General features: G+C 40.9%; 1 protein-coding gene across 3 annotated transcripts in view; it reads right to left on the bottom strand.

Moving 5' to 3' along the window:
- Positions 1–25668, bottom strand: part of DERA (deoxyribose-phosphate aldolase) — a 126321-nt gene that overhangs the window by 73357 nt on the left and 27296 nt on the right. For 2 of the 3 annotated variants that reach the window (XM_061417735.1, XM_061417737.1), the window contains exons 2-5: positions 16519–16616; positions 14608–14755; positions 12632–12727; positions 8911–9045 (exon numbers count right to left, since the gene is read on the bottom strand). In XM_061417735.1, coding sequence (XP_061273719.1) covers positions 8911–9045; positions 12632–12727; positions 14608–14755; positions 16519–16616 — 477 coding nt within the window. Of the gene's footprint in view, positions 1–8910; positions 9046–12631; positions 12728–14607; positions 14756–15392; positions 15482–16518; positions 16617–25668 lie in introns of those variants that run through there. The other variant, XM_061417736.1, reaches the window with a different exon arrangement.

The raw sequence follows: 25668 nt of genomic DNA on the forward strand, positions 1-25668 counted from the left end.
AAGGAACACCACCAAATACAAAATCACAGGCCATTATAGCTGGGAACACCCGTAGAAAACCCTTATGTCTTATCCCCTCACTAGTAACTTAATTTATTAGTTGATTTTTTGGCCCCACTGCACAGCATGTGGTATCTTAGCTCCCCAACCAGGGATTGAACTAGCATCCCCTGTACTGGAAGCTTGGAAGCACAGTCTTAACCACCGGACCGCCAGGGAAGTCCCTGGTCACTTATTTAAATGGAGGGAGGCAGACAGAAGAAAAGTGCTCACTGACCAGGTGTAAATTAGCTAAATGATAAATACTAAAACCTACGTCTTTAGAATTCTTCTTCATCAACTCGATGCTTCTGCTATGTCGTTACTTCCCTTGGCAACATACTACCTTCCTCAGGAGGAGGGGGAGAGAGAGGAAACCACAGTGGGCATGGAGAGATTCATCTGGGCCAAGCAAGAGGATGACCAATTTATGGACATCATCTAATTTAATCTCTATTACTAATATAACCCCATGAAGCAGATGCCACTATGCCTGTTTTACAGAAAAGGAACAGAAGGTACAGAGAGGCTAAGTGATTTATCTGAGAGCAAACAGCTACTAACAATAGCACCAGGATTCCAACCAAGGTTTGTCTAATGCAAAGACCCTAAGATTTCCAGTCTCCTGGAGCAATCCCCCACCTTCTTGCTTGTGTGCATGCTAAGTTGCTTCAGTTGTGTCCTACTATTTATGATGCTATGAATTACTCCTCTGTCCATGGGAATCTCCAGGCAAGCATACTGAGTGGGTTGCCTTGCCCCCCTCCAGGGGATCTGCCCAAATCAGGGATCAAACCTCCTGTCTCTTATATCTCCTGTAATGGCAGGTGGGTTCTTTACCTCTAGCGCCACCTGGGAAGCACCCCACCCTTCTTACTCCACAGTATATTTGTCCTGGGTACTTTCTGGGCCTGACTGTGACTCCAATGATGGTTGGCTCATCTGGCTGGCTGACTCCACCTCTCTCTGGGTCCAGCACAGGATAACTACTCTCTTCACCTAAGGCACAGTCTTCTCAGGGAGAGGAGAACTAGCCTCCCAAGAGCACAGAAGTAGATGTCTTTCTGGCTAAACTCAACAGAGTAACACTGTTCCTTAAGCCTCCTGTTTACAGCCAACTGCAGAACCAGGCTCAATAAACAACGAACACATGGGAAATATGATTTGTATTAATTAATGAATATGCAAATTCAATAATGCTTCAATTATGCAGCACCTAATTCCCAAGTGGTACCAGTGGTAAAGAATCCGCCTGCCAATGCAAGAGATGCAAGAGATGCAGGAAGATCCCCTGGAGGAGGAAATGGCAACCCACTCCAGTATTCTTGCCTGGAGAATCCCATGGACAGAGGATCCTGGTGGCTACAGTCCACAGGGTCGCAGAGTCAGACACAACTGAGCACGCATGCCTAAACTATACAGAATCAAGAACTAGAAGCATGTTTTAAAAAAAAAAAAAAAGTTGCTCCAAGTTAGTGCTTCTCCTTAGGAATATATGGGATGGCTGGGCAGCAGGGTGGGGGCGGGGGAGGGTGGAATGTGGAATCCAAATGATCTGGAGTGACTTTCAGTGTAGACCCTACTCCTCCCTAAATCCAGCCCCCAATTCTGACAGTACACATAATTGGGGGATGTCCTGGATTCTGTGAGGCAGGGAGCTGAGGCAAATAACATGAGAAGGTCTGAGAACCAGCAAGACATTCCACACCCTACCCAGTCAGAACAACTGTCACGAGCAATAAGTTAGATGGTGTCCATTTCTCTGCCCAGATGGAAAGGAGTGAGGGAAGGACAGTGAAACGAGCTGACAGTAAAAAGCCTAATAGCAAAGGACCAGGCACAACAACAATAGCAAAGATGTTTCAGTAAAAAGATATATGAAGTCTAAAAAAAAGGCACAGCAGCCTGGACCATTAGCTATGGAGCCATCAGCTACGGGACCATCAGCTATGGGGCCATTAGCTATGGGGCAAGTCATCTCCCAGACTTCAGCCCCTGAGAGCATCACTGTGTTCCAGAATAATACACAGGCTAACCTCAGTGATACTTTGGTTCAGTTTCAAACCATCACAATAAACCAAGTAACGGAATAAAATGAGTCACGTGACATTTTTGGTTTCCCAGTGCATGCAAAGTTATGCTTATGCTACACTGTAGTGTATTAGGTGTACAGTAGCATTATGTCTGAATGAAACAGTGTACATACCTTAAAGGAAGAAAAACTTTACTGCTAAAAAATGCTAACCATCATCTGAGCCTTCAGTAAGTCACAATCCTTGTGTAACAGTAACATCAAAGACTACTGGTCATAGATCACCATCATATAATAATAATAATGAAAAAGTTTGAAATAATGTAAGAATTTCTAAAATGTGACCCAGAGACATGAAGCGAACTAATGCTGTTGGGAAAACAGTGCCTACAGACTTGTTCAACTCAAGGTTGCCCCAAACCTTCAGTTTGTAAAAATCTGTGAAGTGCAATAGAGCAAAGCCAAATCAAATGAGGTGCCTGTAATCACTGATACAACCGTTATGAATGACCTAGACATAAATAAGCTGTATTTAATAGAACAAGTAAATAAAGTCAGGGAAATGAAAATATTTTAATGGATTTCTAAAATGGCTGGATTCTCTGCTATGGTGAAGATTCACTGATTTTTTTAGGCTGTGCTGGGTCTTAGTCGCTACACTGGCTTTTATCTAGTCATGGCAAGCAGGGGCTACTCTCTAGTTGCAGTGGGAGGGCTTCTCACTGTGGTGGCTTCTCCTGTTGCGAAGCTTGGGTTCTAGGGCACACGGGCTCAGTAGTTACAGCTCCTGAGCTCTAGGGCACAGGCTCAGTAGTTGTAGCCCATGGGCTTAGTTGCTCCATGGCATGGAATCTTCCCAGATCAGGGATCAAACCCCTGTTGCCTGCATTGGCAGGTGGATTCTTTACCACTGAGCCACCAGGGAAGCCCAGATTCACTGACTTTGAATGTTTGCTTAAGTGAAACTAATCAATCAGTTCAGTTCAGTTGCTCAGTCGTGTCCAACTCTTTGTGACCCCATGAACCACAGCACGCCAGGCCTCCCTGTCCATCACCAACTCCCAGACTCCACCCAAACCCATGTCCATTGCATCAGTGATGCCATCCAACCATCTCATCCTCTGTCGTCCCTTTCTCCTCCTGCCCTCAATCTTTCCCAGCATCAGGGTCTTTTCAAAAGAGTCAGCTCTTCGCATCAGATGGCCAAAGTACTGGAGTTTCAGCTTCAACTTCAGTCCTTCCAATGAACACCCAGGACTGATCTCCTTTAGGATGGACTGGTTGGATCTCCTTGCAGTCCAAGGGAAACTAATCAATGAAAAGCATCATTTCATGGGGAATCATTTTAGTGGGGAAATGGAATGCAGGTTCCCGAGTCAGACAGACTCAGGTCCCCCACCCTGGAGGTTTAGTCCTCAGCACAGGTAATGGCCGAAATCAGTGTGGACAGGAGGCTCCAAAAAAAACAGTGCAGAGCCTGAGAAATTGAGTTTTCTGGGACAGAGCCCAAGGACCACAAACACTTCAGTGAAGACAGGGGAGGTGGAGGAGCTTGCAACAAGACACAGGAGGCATCAGAAACACGAAGGAAAACCTGAAGACAGTGGGATCACCAAAGCCGTGACAAGAGAGTGTTTCCAGGAAGAACTGTCCCTTGTGTCAACTGTTTCTGGACCACAAAACTAAATGACCAAAGAGTATCCCCAGGGACAGCAAAATAAGAGGCCACTGGTGTCATGGGAAAAACAGATTCAAGGGAACAAGTAAACATAACTCTTGTAAGAATTTCAGCCATGAAAGGGAGAACAGAAAGGGAGACTCAGCTGGGGATGAGCAGGAATGGAGCCTGTGGGCTTCTTTTTTTTAATCATAAGAACTTTTGGATGTCTGCTAGGATGCTGATGGGAGGAGTGAGCTCTGAGAAGCAGCTGGGGAAGTGGACACAGGAGGAAGAAGAGAAAGAAAAAGGAAGCAGATTGGATGTAAGGACCTTGAGGAAGTTCCTGCCTAACAGATGTATTTTCTCTGAGAAGTAGTAAGAAGGACAAGACTTAAGGAGCCCCAAGGTGGTAGAGGGCTTCTCAGGTGGCACCCACTGGCCAAGGCAGAAGATGTAGGAGACACGGGTTCGATTGCTGAGTTGGGAAGATCCCCTGGAGAAGGAAATGGCAACCCACTCCAGTCAGAATCCCATGGACAGATGAAGCCTGGTGGACTACAGTCCATAGAATCGAACAGAGTTGGACATGACTAAAGTGACTTAGCATGCATGCAAGGTGGGTGGAAAAGTTAAAAGTTTGAAGAAGGAGATTTTATTTAATTTTCTAACATGGGCCATTTTTTAAAGTCTTTATTGAATTAGTTGCAGTATTTCTTCTGTTTTATGTTTTGGTTTTTTGGCCACGATGCATGTGGGATCTTAACTCCCTGGCCAGGGATTGAACCCACACCCCCTGCATTGAAAGGCGAAGTCTTAACTACTGCACCACTGGGGAAGTCCTAAGGAAGTAGATTTTCAACGACCACCAACGTGAATCCAAGCAGAGGAATAACAAGTCCTTCTCACATCTCCCCTCTGAGTTCATATCCTAAACTGTGAACCCCTGTGACCATGAGAAATGGTGAAGAGACACTCTGAATGGCCAGGTTTTAAAAACAGGATTCTTTCTCTTGGTTTTTAACCAGTGTCCTCCACACCTTAGTGCAAAGAGAAGAGGGACCTAGACTGGACTGTCTAACAGCCTCACAGACGCCTTCATCAGCAAATTCCAAGAAATCGATGATAGGCTCATATTTTAGAAAACAGCTAATATTAAAACATGACACTGAAAAACACAATATGTAATCAAATTTGGAACTGAAATTAAGACAAAATATTGCAGTGAAAAAGGGCCAAGACGTTCGCAGGCTTCTAGTTAGAATTAAATTTCTAGTATTCAATGGTTCTTTTCAATTTGTTTGGGGTCAAGAGGTTATTAACACCACAGAAAGAGTTAATAGAAAAGTATGGTCTGGGACAAAGATATGTTATTATATTTTACATGAATGTCTGTTATTGGGAAATTATCAGTTCTTAAAAACAACCATTCCTGCTTCATTAAGGGAAAGCCAATTACATCAAATCTCATCTCCTATTGTATTTGATTTTCCAATTAGTAGTATTCTAAAGACAGGAGCACAAGTTATAATACAATCTATACTTCTATGTCTATAATTACTTAATAAAAGATAAAGAGCATACATTTTTTTATCCAACTAAATGACACAGAGTGTATTTCTAAATTGCACTAGTAGTTTTGCAGGAGATGTAAGAGACGAGGGTTCAGTCCTTGGGTCAGCAAGATTCCCTAGAGGAGGAAACGGCAACCCACTCTAGGAATCCCATGGAGAGAGAAGCCTGGGGGGTTACAGTCTACAGGGCTGCAGAGTCAGAGATGACTGAAGCAACTTAGCACATAAAGCATACTTATTTTTTTCCTACTCTAGCTTTAAATCTGAACTGAAATCTATTACAAGAAGTAGACAAGCAGAATTAATATATAGGGACGAGGGACATCTACTTAAAATAAGCCATTTAAGGATGGTTGTAAATGCCCAAGGCACACGTGACCCATAAGACAAGGAACAAAAATCAAAAGCACAAAAAGATATTTGTGCACTGTCAAGAATTGAAACCTGGACTTCCCTGGTGGTCCAGTGGTTAAGAATTTGCCTGACAATGCCGAGGACATGGGTTCAGTCCCTGGTCCAGGAAGATCCTACATGCCTCAGGGTAATTAAGCCCATGCTCCACAAGAGAAGCCACTGCAGTGAGAAGCCCATGACTGCAATGAAGAGTAGCCCCTGCTCGCTGCACTAGGGAAAAGCCCACAAAAAAGCAACAATTACCCAGCAGAGCCAAAAAAAGACAAACATATAAATAACAAAAATCTGAAAAAAAAAAAAATATTGAAACCTGGTAAGGATTTAAAAATGGTGGTGGGTACAGATAGGAGTATCAGATAATGCGAACAACCTGACCTTTTCCCCTAGACCCTTCAGAAGTGCTGTGGGCTTCCGCCTGCAATGCGGGAGAACTGGGTTTGATCCCTGGGTTGGAAAGATCCCCTGGAGAAGAGAAAGGCTACCCACTCCAGTATTCTGGCCTAGAGAATTCCATGACTGTATAGTCCATGGGGTCACAGAGTCAGACACAACTGAGTGACCTTCACTTTCACTCAGAACTGCTATACCAGTGACTGGATTCTCCTGGAATACAGTGACGCTCCCCAGAGGCTACAGAAATCTCTGAGACAACTTGCCCCATAGCTCATGGTCCAGACTGCTGTGCCTTTTGACTTCATAAATATTTTTATTTAAATGTTGCTATTGTTGCTTTGCCCCAACTTTTTAAAAATTAATCTATTTATTTTGGCTGGGCCTTCATTGCAACACAAGGACTTCTCTGGTTGCAATGCACTGGACTCTGTAGTTGTGGCATGAGGACTCTAGAGTATATGGCCTTAGTAGCTGTGGTGCAATTGCTTAGTTACGGCCTGTGGGATCTAGTTCCCTGACCAGGGATCAAACTCGGGCCACCTGCATTGGGAATGCAGAGTCTTAGCCACTGGACCACCAGGGAAGTCCCCTTGCCTCAACTTTTGCTGTCAAGTTTTTTAAGATCACGTCCTATTTAGCTCATGTGGCAGAGTCTCTTTCTGAACCAGAATTTCCCTCACTCCTTTCCACTGAGGCACAGAAATGTGCACCATCCAACGTATAAAGAATGAATGGAAACATAGTGAATGTTCCAAGCCAACATTTTCCAGCTTCACTTGCAGTCAAGCCTGACCACAGAATTTGATTCGGGGCCATGAGGTGTAAGCAAAGATGGTGTGTGAGAGACAGGACAAGTCCCTATTTCCTGTCATCTGGGAGACAAGTGTAAGGGCTGGAGCTTCAAAAGCCATTGTAAACAATGGAGTGGTCTTGAAGCTGAGATCAGATGCTATGATCTTTGGAAGCCGAAGGTAAAAGAAGCTCAGGTCTCTGAGAACTCTGAGGGACTGCCACAATACTCCTGAAATACCTAGGCCTAGACTTTACATGAGGGGGCTTCCCAAGTGGCTCAGTGGTAAAGAATCTGCCTGGCAATGCAGAAAATGCAGGAGACACGGGTTCAATCATGGGGTCAGGAAGATTCCCTGGAGAGGGCATGGCAACCCACTCCAGTATTTTTGCCTGGAGAATCCCATGGACAGAGGAGCCTGGTGGGCTACAGTCCATGAGGTCACAAAAGAGGCAGACAGGACTAAGTGACTATGCGTGAACATAGACATTAAATGACAGAGTAACTCCCTGAGCATTTAAACCACTGACTGAATCTTTGTTGCTGCCTAACCAAAAGCAATTTTTAGTGAATAAACAATGGAATTAGAATTTACAGAAGATGAGCTAGATGGATTGATGGATAGAGTCTAGAGATACCTATGAGATATTGGCAAGTCCAACTGTTAGGTTAAGGGAAAATACATTAAGCATGATCCTATTTTTAATTCTAACTTTTTCACTTTTTAAAAAAATATTTATTTTAAACTTTACAAAATAGTAGGCGTTGCATGTGTGTCTATGAAGGGGAAATGGCTTGGAAAGTTGTGCATTGCAGTGTTATCAAGGGTTATTTGTAGGGGAGGAGATTAAGTAGAACACCAACTTCCTTTATTACTAGTTAATTAACAGTGGGAATTAATTTTAATTAATTAATTACAAATTACCCTTTGTAATTAGAATAAAATATGCCATTTATTTGATAGCTACATAGCTAAAGAGACAATACATTATTCTGATTTTATCCTATGATTTCATTAAAAATTTTCAATTAAGCTACATATTACAATGTTTTTTTTTTAAATACAGAATTGTACTTATTTTAGCTATCAACAATCCCTGTGGAGTAGGAAATGGCAACCCCCACTCCAGTATTCTTGTCTGCAAAAACCTGGCGGGCTACAGTCCATGGGGTCAGAAAAGTTGACATGACTGAGCACATCCTACCTCCTTTGATTAAGCAATTATCAATGTTATTAGTTCAGCTTCAGCTATTCTAACATATACACTGCAGTAATATAAGATGTTAATGATACGGGAAACTGTATGCAGTGGGGCGCACACAGGAGGTATATGGGAACTGCATACTTTCTGCTCAATTTTCCTGTAACTTAAAACCGCCCTAAAAAATAGTCTATTAACTTAAAAAAAAATCTCTAAGTATATAAAATATATTTAACGTAGAAGTAAAATCAGTCTCTTAAAAAAAGAAACAAATTGTTACTGGACTGGGCAATGTCTTATTGTAATTGACTTGATAGTAAACCACAAATCTTGAAGGTGAATACAGAACAAAATCCAAAGGAGCTATGTCCAAGAACAGGAGTAAAAATAGACTTCATAAACTAATCAATAATCCCACATCCTCAAAATCCACAAAGATTAACATAAAAAAGGGAAGCTTCCTCCAGCATATTAAAATAAACTCTGCATAAAATACTTGCCTGGGGTGATTTTTGTACTGTACTGAGTAACAAAACAGCAGAGAATAGAGCAAAAGTTAATAATTCACTGCTTGGGAATAACTGATTCCTTAAAAGAGATATAAAAAATTCATGCAGGTGGGCATCTGCCCAGAGTTATAAGCAACAAGGATGAGCAGTCTTAGTCGTGTTTTCTCCTCCATTCACCCTTTGACCTAGCGACTTGTAATCTAGAACAGTGACTTCCAAACCATGCTGCCTCTTTTCAAGTCCTTGCCATCTGGCTGACCATGGAATGACTGAGTCCCTTGGGCAAGCACGTGCCCTTACCTTTCCACTGGCCTGTCAGCACCAAGGTCCTGTTAATCACCACATCGATTTCCGTAGCTCCATCTTCCACGGCCAATCTTATCTCTTCTAATCGTGTTTTCAAATGAGTCTGTGCAGCTGGAAAGCCAGTGGCCACTAGCAGAGAAAGAAGGAAGGAAGAGAGGGAGGGAGACAAATTTCAGTTGGTCAGTATCTCAACAAAGAATTTCAGGCTAAAAAAAATCAGTGTTCAGACCAAAGTATAAATGACACTTTAGAACTTCATGCATACCTTGCAAAGTGAACTGTGAAGAAACTGAATGCGATCTTATATAGCACTGACACTAGGATAAATACTAGTAGTATATCTTTTGGAAGATCTGAAATTAAGCTGCTGGCAGAGATGCTAACGGGGGAGCTTTAGGAAAATAGTGATTAAGAAGATATGTCATCATCACAGTGATCCTCATAAAGTAGTAGTAGTAGCCTTGTGGATGGACACTAGTTAATCCTGGATCCTACTCTTGACCAAGTTGGCTATCGCCATTATGACTTACTCATTCATATTTATAGCTGTTGTAACCAAATGGAAATACATGTTCCATCCACTGCCCATCTTCAAATGAACAGTCAAGCAGATAAGAATAAAGGGGAGATACTGCATGATGGAAAAGCACCTAATTAGTCCACAAAACTGAAGCAGCTGTGAGTCAGGAAGAACTAGCCCCAAGTATGAAAGTGAAAGTGAAAGTCACTCCATTGTGTCCAACTCTTTGCGACACCATGGACTATAGAGTCCATGGAATTCTCCAGGCCAGAATACTGGAGTGGGTAGCCTTTCCCTTTCCCAGGGGATCTTCCCAACCCAGAGATCGAACCCAGGTCTCCCACATTGAACAGAAGGAAAATAAAAACACAATGACACTTTTGGAAAAAGTATTAACATTTTTAACATGCTTATCACTGATTTCATTCTTGTGTCTAAAGGTAACCTTTCATGTTTCCTTAATGTTATTAAATTCCTTCGGTCTGCTACCTTAGAGGAAAGTATGTTTCCCTGTTGTGTACAGGAAAAGCTGAACTGATTGAGCCTAATGAAAAATATTAAAAAGCAGTGGTGTTACCTTGCTGACAAAGGTCCGTCTAGTCAAAGCTATGGTTTTTCCAGTAGTCATGTATGGATGTGAGAGTTGAACTATAAAGAAAGCTAAGCATTGAAGAATTGATGCTTTTGAACTGTGGTGTTGGAGAAGACTTTTAAGAGTCCCTTGGACTGCAAGGAGATCCAACCAGTCCATCCTAAAGGAAATCAGTCCTGAATATTCAGTGGAAGGACTGATGCTGAAGCTGAAACTCCAATACTCTAGCCACGTGATGTGAAGAGCTAACTCATTGGAAAAGACCCTGATGCTGGGAAAGATTGAAGGTAGGAGGAAAAGGGAACGACAAAAGATGAGACGGTTGGATGGCATCACTGACTCGATGGACGTGAGTTTGAGCAAGCACCATGAGTTGGTGATGACAGGGAAGCCTGGTTACAGTCCATGCAAAGAGTCGGACACAACTAAGCAACTGAACTGAACTGAATGAAAAATGAAGGCTGATTAAGGTGAAGCTGCCAAATACTTCAGGAATCTTCATGAATAAGCTATATTAATATATAAATACTGTATACTTTGTTTCTCTTGATGTATCCCTAACAAAATAAATTAATGATCTTCTCAGCTTCCTTCTTTAAACCACTAGGATATCCCTCTAACATCTTTTAAAAGGAGAATCTAATTTAATATCTATCTACCCATTTGTAAACGTACACACACAGAGAAGCGTTCAGGAGGACTTTTCCCTCCCTCATGCCTTGTTCTCCTACTGCATCTTTCTTTAAGTCAGTAATCCTTGAACATACCCTCTTTTATTGTTCAGGTTTGGGGGTGGCTCTTGTCATCTCCCACAGGGACTATGATCAGTCTGACTCCATTTCAATCCCCTTTAATTTATCCACTACCATCACCTAACTTATTACATTATGAAGTAGATCATGGCATTCTCTACTTAACATCTCTTGGCATCTTCCCCATCAACAAAATAAAACCCAAATACCACAGCCTGGTAAGGTTTCCCCATGGGGTCTGGCCCCCACCTACCTCTCCAGCTTCAACTCCCCAGCTCTCCCTTTGTCCTACCTTAGGAAGCAACACCTGCAAACCATTTCAGTTCCCTGAATGCACTTCTGCACCTTTACACATGCCAGCTCCTCTGCTGGAAATGCCACTCCTTAGCTTTCATGGCTGCTAAGTCGCTTCAGTTGTGTCCGACTCTTTGTGACCCTATGGACCATAGCCCGCCAGGCTTCTCTGTTCATTGGATTCTCCTGGCAAGAATACTGGAGTGAGTTGCCATGCCCTCCTCCACGGGATCTTCCTGACCCAGGGATCGAACCAGCTTCTCTTGCATCTCCTGCATTGGCCGGCGGGTTCCCAGGTGCATTGGCACCTGCATTGGCAGGCAGGTTCCCAGGTGTGTTGGCCCCTGGGAAACCCACTTCCTAGCTTATCCACTCTCTAAACTCCTCCTTATCCTTAAGACCCAATGCAGTTACATCTCTTTGAAGCAGCCCCTTACCCTCTGAGTGTTACCATACTCTGCAGAATAAATCACTCTGCACTCAGAGTTACAACTGTATCTTCTGCATAGTTTTATTATTATATTTTACAAAAAAATAATATGTCCTACATTATGATTTTTTTTTTTAACTTGACAATTCCTCCTTAACAACTGAATTTCCTTTAAGGTTGAACCTGCATCTCCTACACTGGCAGGCTGATGCTGTTACCACTGAGTTACTGGGAAAGCCAACAGCTCTGTAGTCTTAGGAATTAATATCATGTCTGCTACTCAACAGGCAATTGACAAATATGAAAAGAATGAATAAATACAATCAATTAAATAGACAAGACTGGTTAAAATCATAATAAAAAACTATATGGGATTTCCCAAGTGGCTCACTGTGAGAGGGGGATTCAGGATGGGGAACACGTGTACACCTGTGGCACATTCATGTTGATGTATGGCAAAACCAATACAATATTGTAAAATAATTAGCCTCCAATTAAAATAAATTTTTTTAAAAAGTTGAAGCAGCCACATTTATGTGGCTCCTCTAATAAAAAAATCAAAAAAAAAAAAAAAGAATCTGCCTGCCAATGGAGAAGACGCAGAAGAGGCAGATTAGATCCCCTGGAGAAGGAAAAGGCAACCCACTCCAGTATTTTTGCCTGGAAAATCCCATGGACAGAGTGCCTGGTGGTCATAGTCCATGAGGTTGCGAAGAGTTGGAAATGACTGAGAGCAGTAGGGCAGCATAAAATCATATAGATAGGGACTTCCCTGGTGGTCCAGTGGTTAAGAATCCACCTTGCAATGCAGAGGACATGAGTTTGTCCCTGGTGTAGGAACTAAGATCCCACAGGCCTCAGGCAACTGAACCCACGCACCGCAACTACTGAGCCCACACACCACAACTGCTGAAACCCGCACACCCAGAGCCTGTGCTCTGCAACAAGAGAAGCCCCTGCAGTGAGAAGCCTGCACACCGCAACTGAGAGTAGCTCCCACTCACGGCCAACTAGAGAAAGTTAAAGTTCGGTCAAAAATAAATAAAATAACTATATAGGTATTACCTCAAGGTGTCTGAGTTGATGGGAAACACTGAAAAAATGACAACAGAAACCACAGGCTTTACCTGATGCCACTGGGATGTCACAGCCTGCAGCCTTTAGAGCTCTCACTGCATCACACACGCGGGCAGGATAAACACAAACGGCAGCTGTAGTGATGCCTGTGGAGAAAGGAGGCATAACGGCCTACTTCATGTGAAGTTCAAGTCACACAATATGCTTTTAATTATTATTTATACTTCAACATTGGCAGAAATCAAAATCAGAGAAAAAATAATCCTCCTACGACATTGCAACAAATTAAAAGGCTTTTACTTTCCACATTCCCTTCTAGTTCTTGACAACATGGATCATTTCCTCATCCTTAGAGAATAAAATATTTTTAATACATTGTTCCTGGAGGTTAATATAGTACCATTTGTTGAAAAAATATCCTAAATGGTAAACTTAGTGGCTTTGACTCAATGAAAATGCTTTATTTCATGTAGGTAACAAAATCTAAGTTTTTACAGGGGTCACACACGATAGTAGATGAATAAAAATAGAAGTGAACCTTGCAAGATAGTACAGGCAGACCTTGGAGATAGTGCAGGTGCAGTTTTAGAGCACCGAAATACAGCAAGTATCGCGATAAAATGAGTGACAGGAATTTTTTGGTTTCCTGGTGCATATAAAAGTTACGGTTACCCTGTATTGCAGTCAACATTAAGTGTGCAATACCATTATCTTTAAAAGTACGTACCTTAATTTAAAATTAAGGTACGTACTTTTTAAAAACATAATGCCAGATAATTACAATGGTAACGTCAAAGATCACTGATCACAGATGGCCAAAAAGAGTATTACAATAACAAAAAAGTGTGCATTACTGAGACAATTATCAAAATGTGACAGAGACAAGAAGTCAGCAAATGCTGTTGGAAAAGCAATGCCCATAGACTTATTCAATGCAGGGTTGCCACAAACCTTCAATATGTAAAACACAGAGTCTTTGCCAAGTGCAATAACACAAGGTATGCGTGCACTGCAAAATGACATGTCACTAATCCTAGTCTCTCTTCTGCAGAAAATAATAAAATTTGAATCTGGAGCCCTCAGTTTGAGGAATAAGCTCTTAAATTAAAAAATCAAAGAGACACTATTAAACGGTAGCATAAGACTCATATAAAGCTGCTGCTTTGAAGTGTTATAAATGGTAGGTGTTTTATCGTCAGTGTAAAAGAAACATACTAAATACTTTCTAAATGCTATGCAGCTGTTTATATCTATAAGTCATCTATTAACACAAACTATTTGTGAAAAAAATACCTGCATTGGGTCAATGCAGCATTAGTTGCATTCATTAGAGACAGGCACCTAAGAACCAGGAAAGATCCCTGCATGGTTTAGATCTGGCTCCTAAAACTAGCCCATTGAGGAATGAAGCACACTGTCCTCTCACCCTTCAGGTCTCAGTTTTCACATTTAGAAACAAGGGCATTCACTCTCAAAGTCTCCTGCATTTCTAAAATGTTGAGGTTCTAAACTTATGGCAACTTAAGAAAGTGCTTTCTTTCATGTACATGAAGAGAGTGAATATAACATTTTTTTCAAAAGATCTAACCCAGTATACAAGCCGGCAGTATTTCCCATTTGTATTTTATTCTCAAAAGCATTTCATTTACTCACAGAAAATACTTTATGTATGAGATGTGATTATTAAGTAATGAGACTGGCTTTTTTACACGTGGCTAGGGAATCAGAATCATAGTATTTGAGTCACTAGACAGAAAATTTCCAAAACTGAAGAACTGGAACAAAAAATAAAGAAACTCAATACTTGCAACTTTAATCCATGATGGGAAAGAAATGACCTAAAAATGAGACTCAGATTCTCTCTCTGCTGTTTTTCAGAGAAGAATCTCAATTATTACTCTGCATACACAATTCTATCACAGATTTTATTGTTACTATCATTTTCAGCATCCAAATCTTAAGTCTTCTTAGATTCAGTGATTGCTACTGTAAAAAAGGTAAACACCAGACAGACTATACACATTACCTTTATCATGCATATTTAAAGCTTTTAAGAGGTCTTCCCTGATTGGATACTTGGCTTTATAACACAGCCTTTGAATGTTGGAAGCCGTATCATCACCTGAAAGTGTAGTAAGATCTATACAGGTAACAGCCTTCAGGAGCCATGCAGCCTGGTTTGAAGAAAAGTAAAAACAAGGCTTAAAAAAAAATAATTAATCTCCAATACAGTTAGTTAGTAGAAAACCATTAGGTACATAAGGGTGCTAAAATCTCATGTCTAGGGACTTCCCTGGTAGTCTGGTGGTTAAAACTTCACCTTCTAAGGGAAGAAGGGGTTCTAGTTCAATCCCTGGTTGGAGAGCTAAGATCCCATATGCCTTGGGATCAAAACACCAAAACATTAAAAAAAAAAAAAAAGCAACACTGTAACAAGGTCAAAAAAGACCAAAAGAAAAAAAAAAGGTCCACATCAAAAAAAATTTTTAAACAAACTGCTTTAAATAAAATAAAATCTCCCATCTATGCTGTTCTGAGGCATACATTCTAATGTGTTCAAGCTTAACCAAAAAGACGAATGTTACACAGAGTAAAATAAAAGGGGAAAAAATAGCTTATAAACTTTTTTTCTTCCACAGATACCCCAAATGGAAATTCCTAATAGAACAAGTCTCCCCACGTGTGACTTTTGCATCTCAACACAAGGAGACTCAGAGGTGGGTTGCCATTTCCTTCTCCAGAGGATCTTCCTGACTCAGGGATGGAACCCACATCTCTTGCATGTCCTGCATTGGTAGGTAGGTTCTTTACCATTGAGCGACCTGGGAAGGTTCTACCCTGATAAGGGAGAACTCGGGAACAAAAGTTTCCATCTTGTATTAGACCTCCAGCCCTGGGACCTGGAATGAGACACGATAAAGAGTCTCTACTTTCTTTTTTTTTTTTTCCAGTTTAATCCAATTTCAATTTTAAAACAATATTCACATTTCACAACTCATTCAAATAAATTCCTTTTATCTTTTCAATCAGATTATTTCTAAGAATGAGCAAAATGCAACCTGTTACCCTAAAGGATTCAATCACGATATTTTGCCTCACTTGTGGAATGAACTCTGAATTCCTTTCAGTCCTGAGATGTATAGCATGTCTTTGGTTAGTACATACTGAAGAATATGCTGACCCCTAGTACTCTACAAAACACCATTTTGCAAATTTTGAAAGATAATTTGGGAAAATTAACTGTACATTAAACATGTGGAGAAGGCAATGGCACCCCATTCCAGTACTCTTGTCTGGAAAATCCCATGGACAGAGGAGCCTGGTGGGCTGCAGTCCATGGGGTCACTGAGTCAGACATGACAGCGACTTCACTTTCACTTTTCACTTTCATGCATTGGAGAAGGAAATGGCAACCCACTCCAGTGTTCTTGCCTGGAGAATCCCAGGGATGGCAGAGCCTGGTGGGCTGCCATCTATGGGGTCGCACAGAGTCAGTCACACTGACTCGACTTAGCAGCAGCAGCAGCAGCAAACATGATGATCAAAGAAGATCAAGGCTCATAACTGCAGGGCCTCCAACAATGGACCCATCAGGTTTAGGTGTTAAGGTTTTAAAATTAAAATAGAAGACAACCAAAGGTGTGTCTAAGAAACTGAATAAGTATGTTGAGAAAATATGCCATTTAATTCACTCATGAATAAAAATGCCTCAAATTCATTTGCAGCTTTGCCACTCAAGAATGATAAGATTTTAACCTGTTTGGATAAACATGTTATCTTTCTCCAACCCATCTTCATCATATATGAATTATTAAAATAAGTCATGGACAGCTGCAATCTTTTGAGATGCAGCTTGAGTGAAATTCAGTCTTGTGGCCTCGAGGGAAGAGATCAGGCTTGTAAAGCAAGGGAAAGAGTTTTTAAGAAAAGCCCTTACCTGCCACTCCTTTTTCACAGGTCTACGAGCCTGGATTTGTTCTGCACGTCTTAGCACTGCTGGTTTATTCACTTGTATTTTGGAGATCCAGCTAAGGTCTAGAAGCAAAAAGAACAACAATTTAAAACTTGAAGATTTTATTAAATACATTCACTTGTTTTTTACACAGTCCTCAAAAAGAAAGACTTACCAGTATCAAAACTTTTATTTACTTTTTTATTTTTTTAATTTAATTTTTATTTATTATTATTATTTTTTTATTTTGGCTCATCTCATAGCACATGGGATCTTGGATCCCTGACCAGGGATCGAACCCACATCCCCTGCATTGGAAGCGTAGTCCTAATCACTGGACCACCAGGGAAGCCCAAAACTTTTTTTAAAAAGTTATATTTCTTTTCCACTCAACTATAAATAACTTTCTTGAAGGAAGCCCAGCCATGAAAAGTCCTACTCTGTGCAAAATCAAATACATTTGGAACTAGGAGAACCTGTACTGATTCATTACACAGATACGCCTAATGGTGGAGGAAAACATTGTGTGATTCATGTCACAGGCTTCATTTCTGCCAGCAGGGAGTTATTTGGGAGTGCCCAGTCCAGGAGAATGAATAATTAATAAACACATAAATGAATTAACACTGGGGCTTAAAGGAATCCTTGATCAACATCCCCTCACTGATAAGATTAATATCTATTAGATGCTGATAGGATACCCCCATTCTTTCCTCAAAGGAGAATTTCTTAAAGTGTATTAGAAATTAGAGCATTAAAATTAAAAAAAGTCAGAAGAGGGAAAAGAAAAAACAAGCTGCTCAAAATTCTGGGAGAGGGACTTCCTGATGGTCCATGCTCCCCGTGCAGAGGGCTAGGAGTTCGATCCCTGGTCAGGGAACTAGATCCTGAAGCCGCAACTAAGACCCGGCACAGTCAAAAACAAAAACAACAAAATTCTGGGAGACATCTCTGTTGCTTGTTTTGAAATGCTCTCTCCTATCTGTAGGGCTTCCCTGGAGGTAAAAAATCTGCCTGCCAACGCAGGAGACAGGAAACGAGCACTTGATCCCTGGGTCGGAAAAATCTCCTACAGGAGGAAATGGCAACCCACTCTAGTATCCAGGCCTGAGAAATCCCATGGACAGAGGAGCCTGAAGGGCTACAGTCCATGGGGTTACAAACAGACTCGACTGAGCAACTGAGCACACACACAGCTTGACAAATAAAATCTGCATATATTTAAGGTGTATGTTTTGATAAACATATACACTGTGAAAGAATCACCACAGTCAAGCTAATGAATATTACCTATTACTTCACACATTTACCATATTCTTTTTCCTTTTCATGTGTGCTGAGAACATTTAAGATCTACTCTCATAGCACATTTCAAGTATACAACACAGCACTGTTAACTATCTATAGTGACTCTGCTGGACAAAAGATAAAAGATCTTCAGGAATTCCCCATCTTGTGTAACAAAACTTTGTATCCCAGTTGCTTCTCAATAAAGGACTTTTGGATCTCTACGAGAGAAGCTGGGACTGCAACGTGAATACAGTACCTGAGGACATTCCCCTAAAAACTAATTTTTACTACAATTTCCCACCAAAGATCAGAACCCACGAGGCTGGCTCTCACACGTCTCAGACACCACTCGCCAGAGGTCCTTGCAAACCATCTCTGGGAGAATGTAATAGGATCACTTCTCTCACAATATCAGCCTCCACTGCTAAAAATATCTTTAGTGGTCATAAAATCAGCCAGCCCCACAGTTAATCCAGCCACAGAATTTGCCTCTGTGACCTCCCATGATAATGAATTATATAAGTGACTATCCCATTTTATTAGCATTTAATTTGCTACTCTTTAATTTCATCAGATAACCCTTGTTCTCCTATTATGGGGTCTGGGGAAAAGAAAGGACTGATTGGCCTTTGTTATGTCCTTCATAATTTTTAATATTTTATTCGAGTACCCTTTAGCATCTCCTTTCTCGGAGAAGTGATTCTAAGGCACACAATCTCATCAGGACCATAGAAGTTTCTCTTAGGGGGCCAGGAGGAGTTTCAAGCACATGTGTCTTTGGGGAGAGTAGTCGTAAAGCCATAATTGGAAGGCGATAACTCCTTTCAGAAAACTCTTCCATGGAGAAAATCCCAGTGCTCCTCTTAGTATGCCATTTCAGGGGCTTTCAGGCCCTTCTTTCAATTATAAATTTGTTCTTAAAAACTCTTTTCACTTTTTTTTTAATCATTATTGTCTTTCTTTCTTAAGTCTCCGTGGAGACAGACATCATTTTCCCTGAAAATTGACACTTCACCTTTCCATCACTTCCTCTTATGTTCATGGCTGTTCCTGTACTTCTTCTCAATATTCCTAAAAAGTGTAATACCAAATGATAACTCCAAGAAAGGAGGTTTATATTGTATTTTGATTTTATCTTTGCTCCTAATGGAGAAAAATACATGGTGGTACTTCATTAGACTTTCTCAAATATGGAAAAGTAAGAAAGATTAAAAATTTCCTACGTTTTCACTTCTCATTCTTTCTGGGTTTTTATACCTAAAATTGTACCACTAAATCTGTGCCTTAATGGTTGCCCCCAAACAGTCGGTTCTTGAGATGCACTTTCACAGTATATTTTTAATCCCAGCATCTATTACAGAGTACCTCTTCCTACTGTAGGCACCCAGATATCTATTTTTCCTGTGTTGTTTAGCTTCAGTTCTAATTTGCAACTTGCTAGGAATCACTCACAAATGCCAAGCACACAAATAGGTGCTCACTAAGCCCACCACATCACAATAAATTTATTTTTTTACCTTAGACACTGAACAACTGAAGTATCAACTTCATCGTGTCTAGTCTTTCAACCTTAATCTTGGAAAAGGTTAGCTTTTTTTTTTTTTTTAAAGCCTTGGATGTCAATATATATCTGATCCAGTCAAGCTCAGAAAATATTCAGTTTATATTAGTGAGAAGACTCAGCCTTGCCCAGTTTCTACACCGTAAAGATATAAGACAGAGACTGTGCTAGGAGCTTCATCATTTCCAACAGGTGGGGTCTAGAATGAATCTTCATTTGAAGGTCTAATCTAATATCCAAAAATATAAAATATATTTCTGTTGGTATATGTGCAAAAAAATAATAGAATATAGACCAAATTGATAACAATGTTTGTCTTCAGAGGCAGAATCACATAAGATTTTTACTTTCCCATGCTTTATAGTTACATAATACTTAAAACTTTTTTTTAACTTAAAACTTTTACAAAGAGCATGCATTACCTTACTAAACAGTAAAAGCAAAATATACTTAACTCTTTGGAATTAAGAGGCACTGACAGCAGTGCGCAGGTTAGGAAGAAAGGGAGGGAGACTAGAGTAAGTAGACCAGTAAGATGACTGCTGCTGTAGCCCGGGCATTAGCACATGTAATGTGTCTCTGGGGCATTTCACCACACCAATACTTTCATGACCAATCCACGGCCACAGAGCTCTTCCACAAAGCCAACCTGACATGACTACTAGGCGCCAGGCAGATATGATAAGGTCAGATACCACTTTTACTGCTTCCATAGAATGGTCACCAAAAACCTTAGCACCAAAGGTCACCAGACAGAACCTTATTATTATATGAACCGTATATGATACCAATGGGGCTTCCCTGGTGGCTCTGTTCACGGAATTCCCCAGGGAAGAATACTGGAGTGGGTTGCCATTTCCTTCTCCAGGGGATCTTCCTGACCCAAGGATCAAACTCCCATACACTATGTATTTGGGATTAGGCTTTTTTATTTAAAAAAAATAATAAATCTACCAGCAACAATGAGCTCAAAATAGTATGTTTAATGAAAAATTAGGAACTTCTGTGGTGGTCCAGTGGCTAAGACTCCACACTCTCAATGCAGGGGGCCAGGGTTTGATTCCTGATCAGGGAATTAGATTTCATATGCCACAACTAAAGATCAAAGATTCTATGTGCTGAATCTAAGACCCAGAATGTCCAAATAAATATTCTTTTGAAAAATTAAATTCTGAATTTCCATTTCTCAGAAAAGTTCATGCTCTGCAGTTTGCAAAAAATGCTTCTCAACATTTCAGTTCAGTTCAGTCGCTCAGTCGTGTCCCACTCTTTGTGACCCCATGAACCACAGTACGCCAGGCCTCCCTGTCCCTCACCAACTCCTGAAGTTCACCCAAACCCATGTCCATTGAGTTGGTGATGCCATCCAACCATCTCATCCTCTGTTGTCCCCTTCTCCTTCTACCCCCAATCTTTCCCAGCATCAGGGTCTTTTCAAATGAGTCAGCTCTTCACATCAGGTGGCCAAAGTATTGGAGTTTCTGCTTCAACATCAGTCCTTCCAATGAACACCCAGCACTGATCTCCTTTAGGATGGACTGGTTGGATCTCCTTGCAGTCCAAGGGACTCTCAAGAGTTTTCTCCAACACCATTCTTCAAAAGCATCAATTCTTCAGCACTCAGCTTTCTTTATAGTCCAACTGTCACATCCATACATGACTACTGGAAAAACCATAGCCTTGACAAGACAGACCTTTGTTGACAAAGGTCAACAAAATATCTCTACTTTTTGATACGCTGTCTAGGTTGGTCATAACTTTCCTTCCAAGGAATAAGCGTCTTTTAATTTCATGGCTGCAGTCACCATATGCAGTGATTTTGGAGCCCAGAAAAATAAAGTTGGACACTGTTTCCACTGTTTCCCCATCTATTTGCCATGAAGTGATGGGACCAGATGCCATGATCTTAGTTTTCTGAATGTTGAGCTGTAAGCCAACTTTTTCACTCTCCTCTTTCACTTTCATCAAGAGGCTCTTTAGTTCTTCTTTACTTTCTGCCATAAGGTTGGTGTCATCTGCATATCTGAGGTTATTGATATTTCTCCTGGCAATCTTGATTCCAGCTTGTGCTTCTTCCAGCCCAGCACTTCTCATGATGTACTCTGCATAGAAGTTAAATAAGCAGGGTGACAATATACAGCCTTGACGTACTCCTTTTCCTATTTGGAACCAGTCTGTTGTTCATGTCCGGTTCTAACTGTTACTTCCTGACCTGCATACAGGTTTCAATGTTTATCACATGCTAAAATATCTCTACAAAAAAATATCACTGATTCCAAGACCGAAATCTGCTTAAAAGGATTCATATCTACTTAAAATATTAGCAGTTACGTTAAGAAGCCTGTGCTTAATGATGGCAATTTAATACAGCCTCAGCAGATACAGTTATATAAAACTATGAAGCATGACTTCTCATTTAGATAAAATGAGTATTCTATATAGTGCTTGTTTTTACATCCCAAATTTCTAGTGTATGTTTAAGAAGAGGCAATGCCAAAGAATGTTCAAACTACCACACAATTGCACTCATCTCACACACTAGTAAAGTAATGCTCAAAATTCTCCAAGCCAGGCTTACGTGAACCATGAACTTTCAGATGTTCAAGCTGGTTTAAGAAAAGGCAGAGGAACCAGAGATCAAATTGCCAACATCCGCTGGATCATCAAAAAAGCAAGAGAGTTCCAGAAAAACATCTATTTCTGCTTTACTGACTATGCCAAAGCCTTTGACTGTGTGGATCACAATAAACTGTGGAAAATTCTGAAAGACATGGGAATACCAGACCACCTGACCTGCCTCTTGAGAAATCTGTATTCAGGTCAGGAAGCAACAGTTAGAACTGGACATGGAACAACAGACTGGTTCCAAATAGGAAAAGGAGTACGTCAAGGCTGTATATTGTCACCCTGCTTATTTAACTTCTATGCAGAGTACATCATGAGAAGTGCTGGGCTGGAAGAAGCACAAGCTGGAATCAAGATTGCCAGGAGAAATATCAATAACCTCAGATGTGCAGATGACACCACCCTTATGGCAGAAAGTGAAGAGGAGCTAAAAAGCCTCTTGATGAAAGTGAAAGAGGAGAGTGAAAAAGTTGGCTTACAGCTCAACTTTCAGAGAACTAAGATCATGGCATCTGGTCCAATCACTTCATGGCAAATAGATGGGGAAACAGTGGAAATGGTGTCACACTTTATTTTTCTGGGCTCCAAAATCACTGTATATGGTGACTGCAGCCATGAAATTAAAAGACACTTACTCCTTGGAAGGAAAGTTATGACCAATCTAGATAGCATATTGAAAAGCAGAGATGTTACTTTGCCAACAAAGGTTCATCTAGTCAAGGCTATGGTTTTTCCAGTGGTCATGTATGGATGTGAGAGTTGGACTGTGAAGAAAGCTGAGCACCGAAGAATGATGCTTTTGAACTGTGGTGTTGGAGAAGACTCTTGAGAGTCCCTTGGACTGCAAGGAGATCCAACCAGTCCATTCTGAAGGAGATCAGCCCTGGGTGTTCTTTGGAAGGAATGATGCTAAAGCTGAAACTCCAGTACTTTGGCCACCTCATGCGAAGAGTTGACTCATTGGAAAAGACTCTGATGCTGGGAGGGATTGGGGGCAGGAGGAGAAGGGGCCAACAGAGGATGAGATGGCTGGATGGCATCACCAACTTGATGGATTTGAGTTTGAGTGAACTCCGATCATGGGTGTTTTAAAGAGAAAAATCAGCTAAATTAATTCAAATATTTGCTCATTTTTTTAAAAATCTAACATTAAATTCAAGAAAAAATTTTAAAGTCTATTTTGTTGAAGGTAAGACACCTGAGATTATGTGACCACCACTATAAATTTAAACAGGTTAGTACTGAACAGATCAATTATTTGATTTTGCAGAGTTGCCACAGATGCAAATTTTGTTGGAATATAGCATCAAAATAAAAACAATGTTCTTATTAAGAAACTAAGGAAGCAGAAAAACACTTGGATTTGGTTGTGATAGACACTTAATTTATAATTTCATCCAAATAAGTTCCCACAGTCTAACAATCAAAGTGCAAGCTATCGCTGTCGAATTTTAAATATTTTACATATACACAGAATAAATGAACTACCTGATCTTTGTGAGAAAACTGATGTTTAGTTAAAAATAAATACTTCTTGGCAGTGTGCACTATCTCTTTATTGGTTATTATCAGCTGAATGTTAGGAACATATGACTCTTTGAAGAGGAAGAACAATTTTGTCAATCAATCTAAGCTGACATATGTCAGTCATGAACTATTTTATAAATAAGACTTTTAAATATTGGCTTTTTTTTTTTTGAAAATCAGTTGAAAAAATCTTTTTTAAAAAAACCGCTGAAGAAGACTCTTGAGAGTCCCATGGACTGCAAGGAGATCAAATCAGTCAGTCCTAAAGGAAATCAACCCTGAATATTCATTGAAAGGACTGATGCTAAAGCTGAAGAGCTAGTACTTTGGCCATCTGATGCAAAGAGCTGACTCACTGGAAAAGACTCTGATGCTGGGAAAGATTGAGAGCAAGCAAAAGGCGGGGGGTGCGACAGAGGATGAGATGTTTGGATGGCATCACTGACTCAATAGATGAGTCTGAGCAAACTCTGGGAGATAGTGAAGGTCAGGGAAGCCTGGCATGCTGCAATTCATGGGGTCACAAAGGGTCAGACATTGCTTAGAAACTGAACAACAACTAAGAATGCACTTCCCTGGTGGTCCAGTGGTTAAGAATCTGCCTGCCAGTATAGGGGTCAGGGGTTCAATTCCTGATATAGGAAGACGCCATGTGCCATGGGGCAATTAAGCCGGTGTGCCACAACTACTGAGCCTACCTGCCCTAAAGCCCTCGCGCTGCATCATGAGAAGCCATCACAGCAAGAAGACCGCACACCACAGCTAGAGAGGAGGCCCCACTCACTGCAACTAGGGAAAGCCCTTGCACAGCAATGGAGACCCAGTGCAGCCAAAACTAAAATTTAAAAAAAAAAAAAACATTCTGTAAATAAAACATCCAAAGCCTCCAGTTTTTGAAACATAGTGAACTACAATTATTTGTTGACAATTGTTTGCAAATATTGCAAAGAAGACAACCCTGAAATTTATCCCTCTGCAAATGAGAGGGCTTGACCAAATCAAACGAGATTTCAACCCGTGTACAAGGCTTAATTTTAAAATTCTAAAATTGCACTTGAGAATATCTCAACCTATCTGATTTGATTATTATCAATCATTGTGTAAGGGCTTCCCAGGTGGCACTAGTGGCAAAGAACTCGCCTGCCAAAGCAAGAGACGTAAGAGACTAAGGTTCAATCCCTGGGTTGGGAAGATCCACTGGAAAAGGGAATGTATTCTTGCCTGGAGAATCCCATGGATAGAGGAGCCTGACAGGCTACAGTCCGTGAGTAGCAAATAGCCAAACACGACGGAAGTGCCTTAGCATGCATACCTATCGCTGTGTAACAAACTACCTCGAAATGTCATGCCTAAAAACAGCAATTCTTTTATGATTTCTCCTCACACTATTGGTTGACTGGGCTTAGCAGGGCGGTTCTGTTGCCGCTCTCACTTGAGATCAGCAACTTGTGACCACAGCCAGATGGTGATGGGGCTGCGACTCCTAAGTCCTGTGACTCAGAGGGAGTGGCAGGAGCCTGGGCTCTGCCAGGACACCTCCATGTAAGTCCAGAATATCCCCTCATCACAGGAAATCCAAAGAGTTTAGGAGCTCTGTGCCAAGGAGAATAGATGAACATCAAATATATATTTCTTATTATAAATCACAATACCACATAAATGAAATTGAGACAGCCTGTGATTTTATAGTATATGAATTTAGTAAAACATTCAAAGAAAATCAAGACCTCTTTTTTGACAAGATTTGTCTTATGAAAAGTGAAAGTCACTCAGTCGTGTCCAACTCTTTCTGACCCCACAGACTATCCAGTCTATGGAATTCTCCAGGCCAGAATATTAGAGTGGGTAGCCTTTCCCTTCTCCACGGGGTTTTCCCCACCCAGGAACCTGTACTGCCGGCAGATTCTTTACCAACTGAGCTATCAGGGAAATGGAGCCTCACTGGGCCTCAAGGTGCCCAGATATGTGATTAAACATTATTTTTGCATGTGTCTTGTGAGGGTGTTTAATGGATGGGGTCAAGGCCTAAACTGGTGGATGGAGTAAATCATATTGCCCTCCCCAAGGTGGGTGGGCTTCATCCAATCTAATGAAGAAAGACCTGAATAGAATAAAAGGCTCCATGCACACAT

This window comes from Bos javanicus, chromosome 5 (genome assembly GCF_032452875.1).
Source record: "Bos javanicus breed banteng chromosome 5, ARS-OSU_banteng_1.0, whole genome shotgun sequence".
Lineage (NCBI taxonomy): Eukaryota > Metazoa > Chordata > Mammalia > Artiodactyla > Bovidae > Bos > Bos javanicus.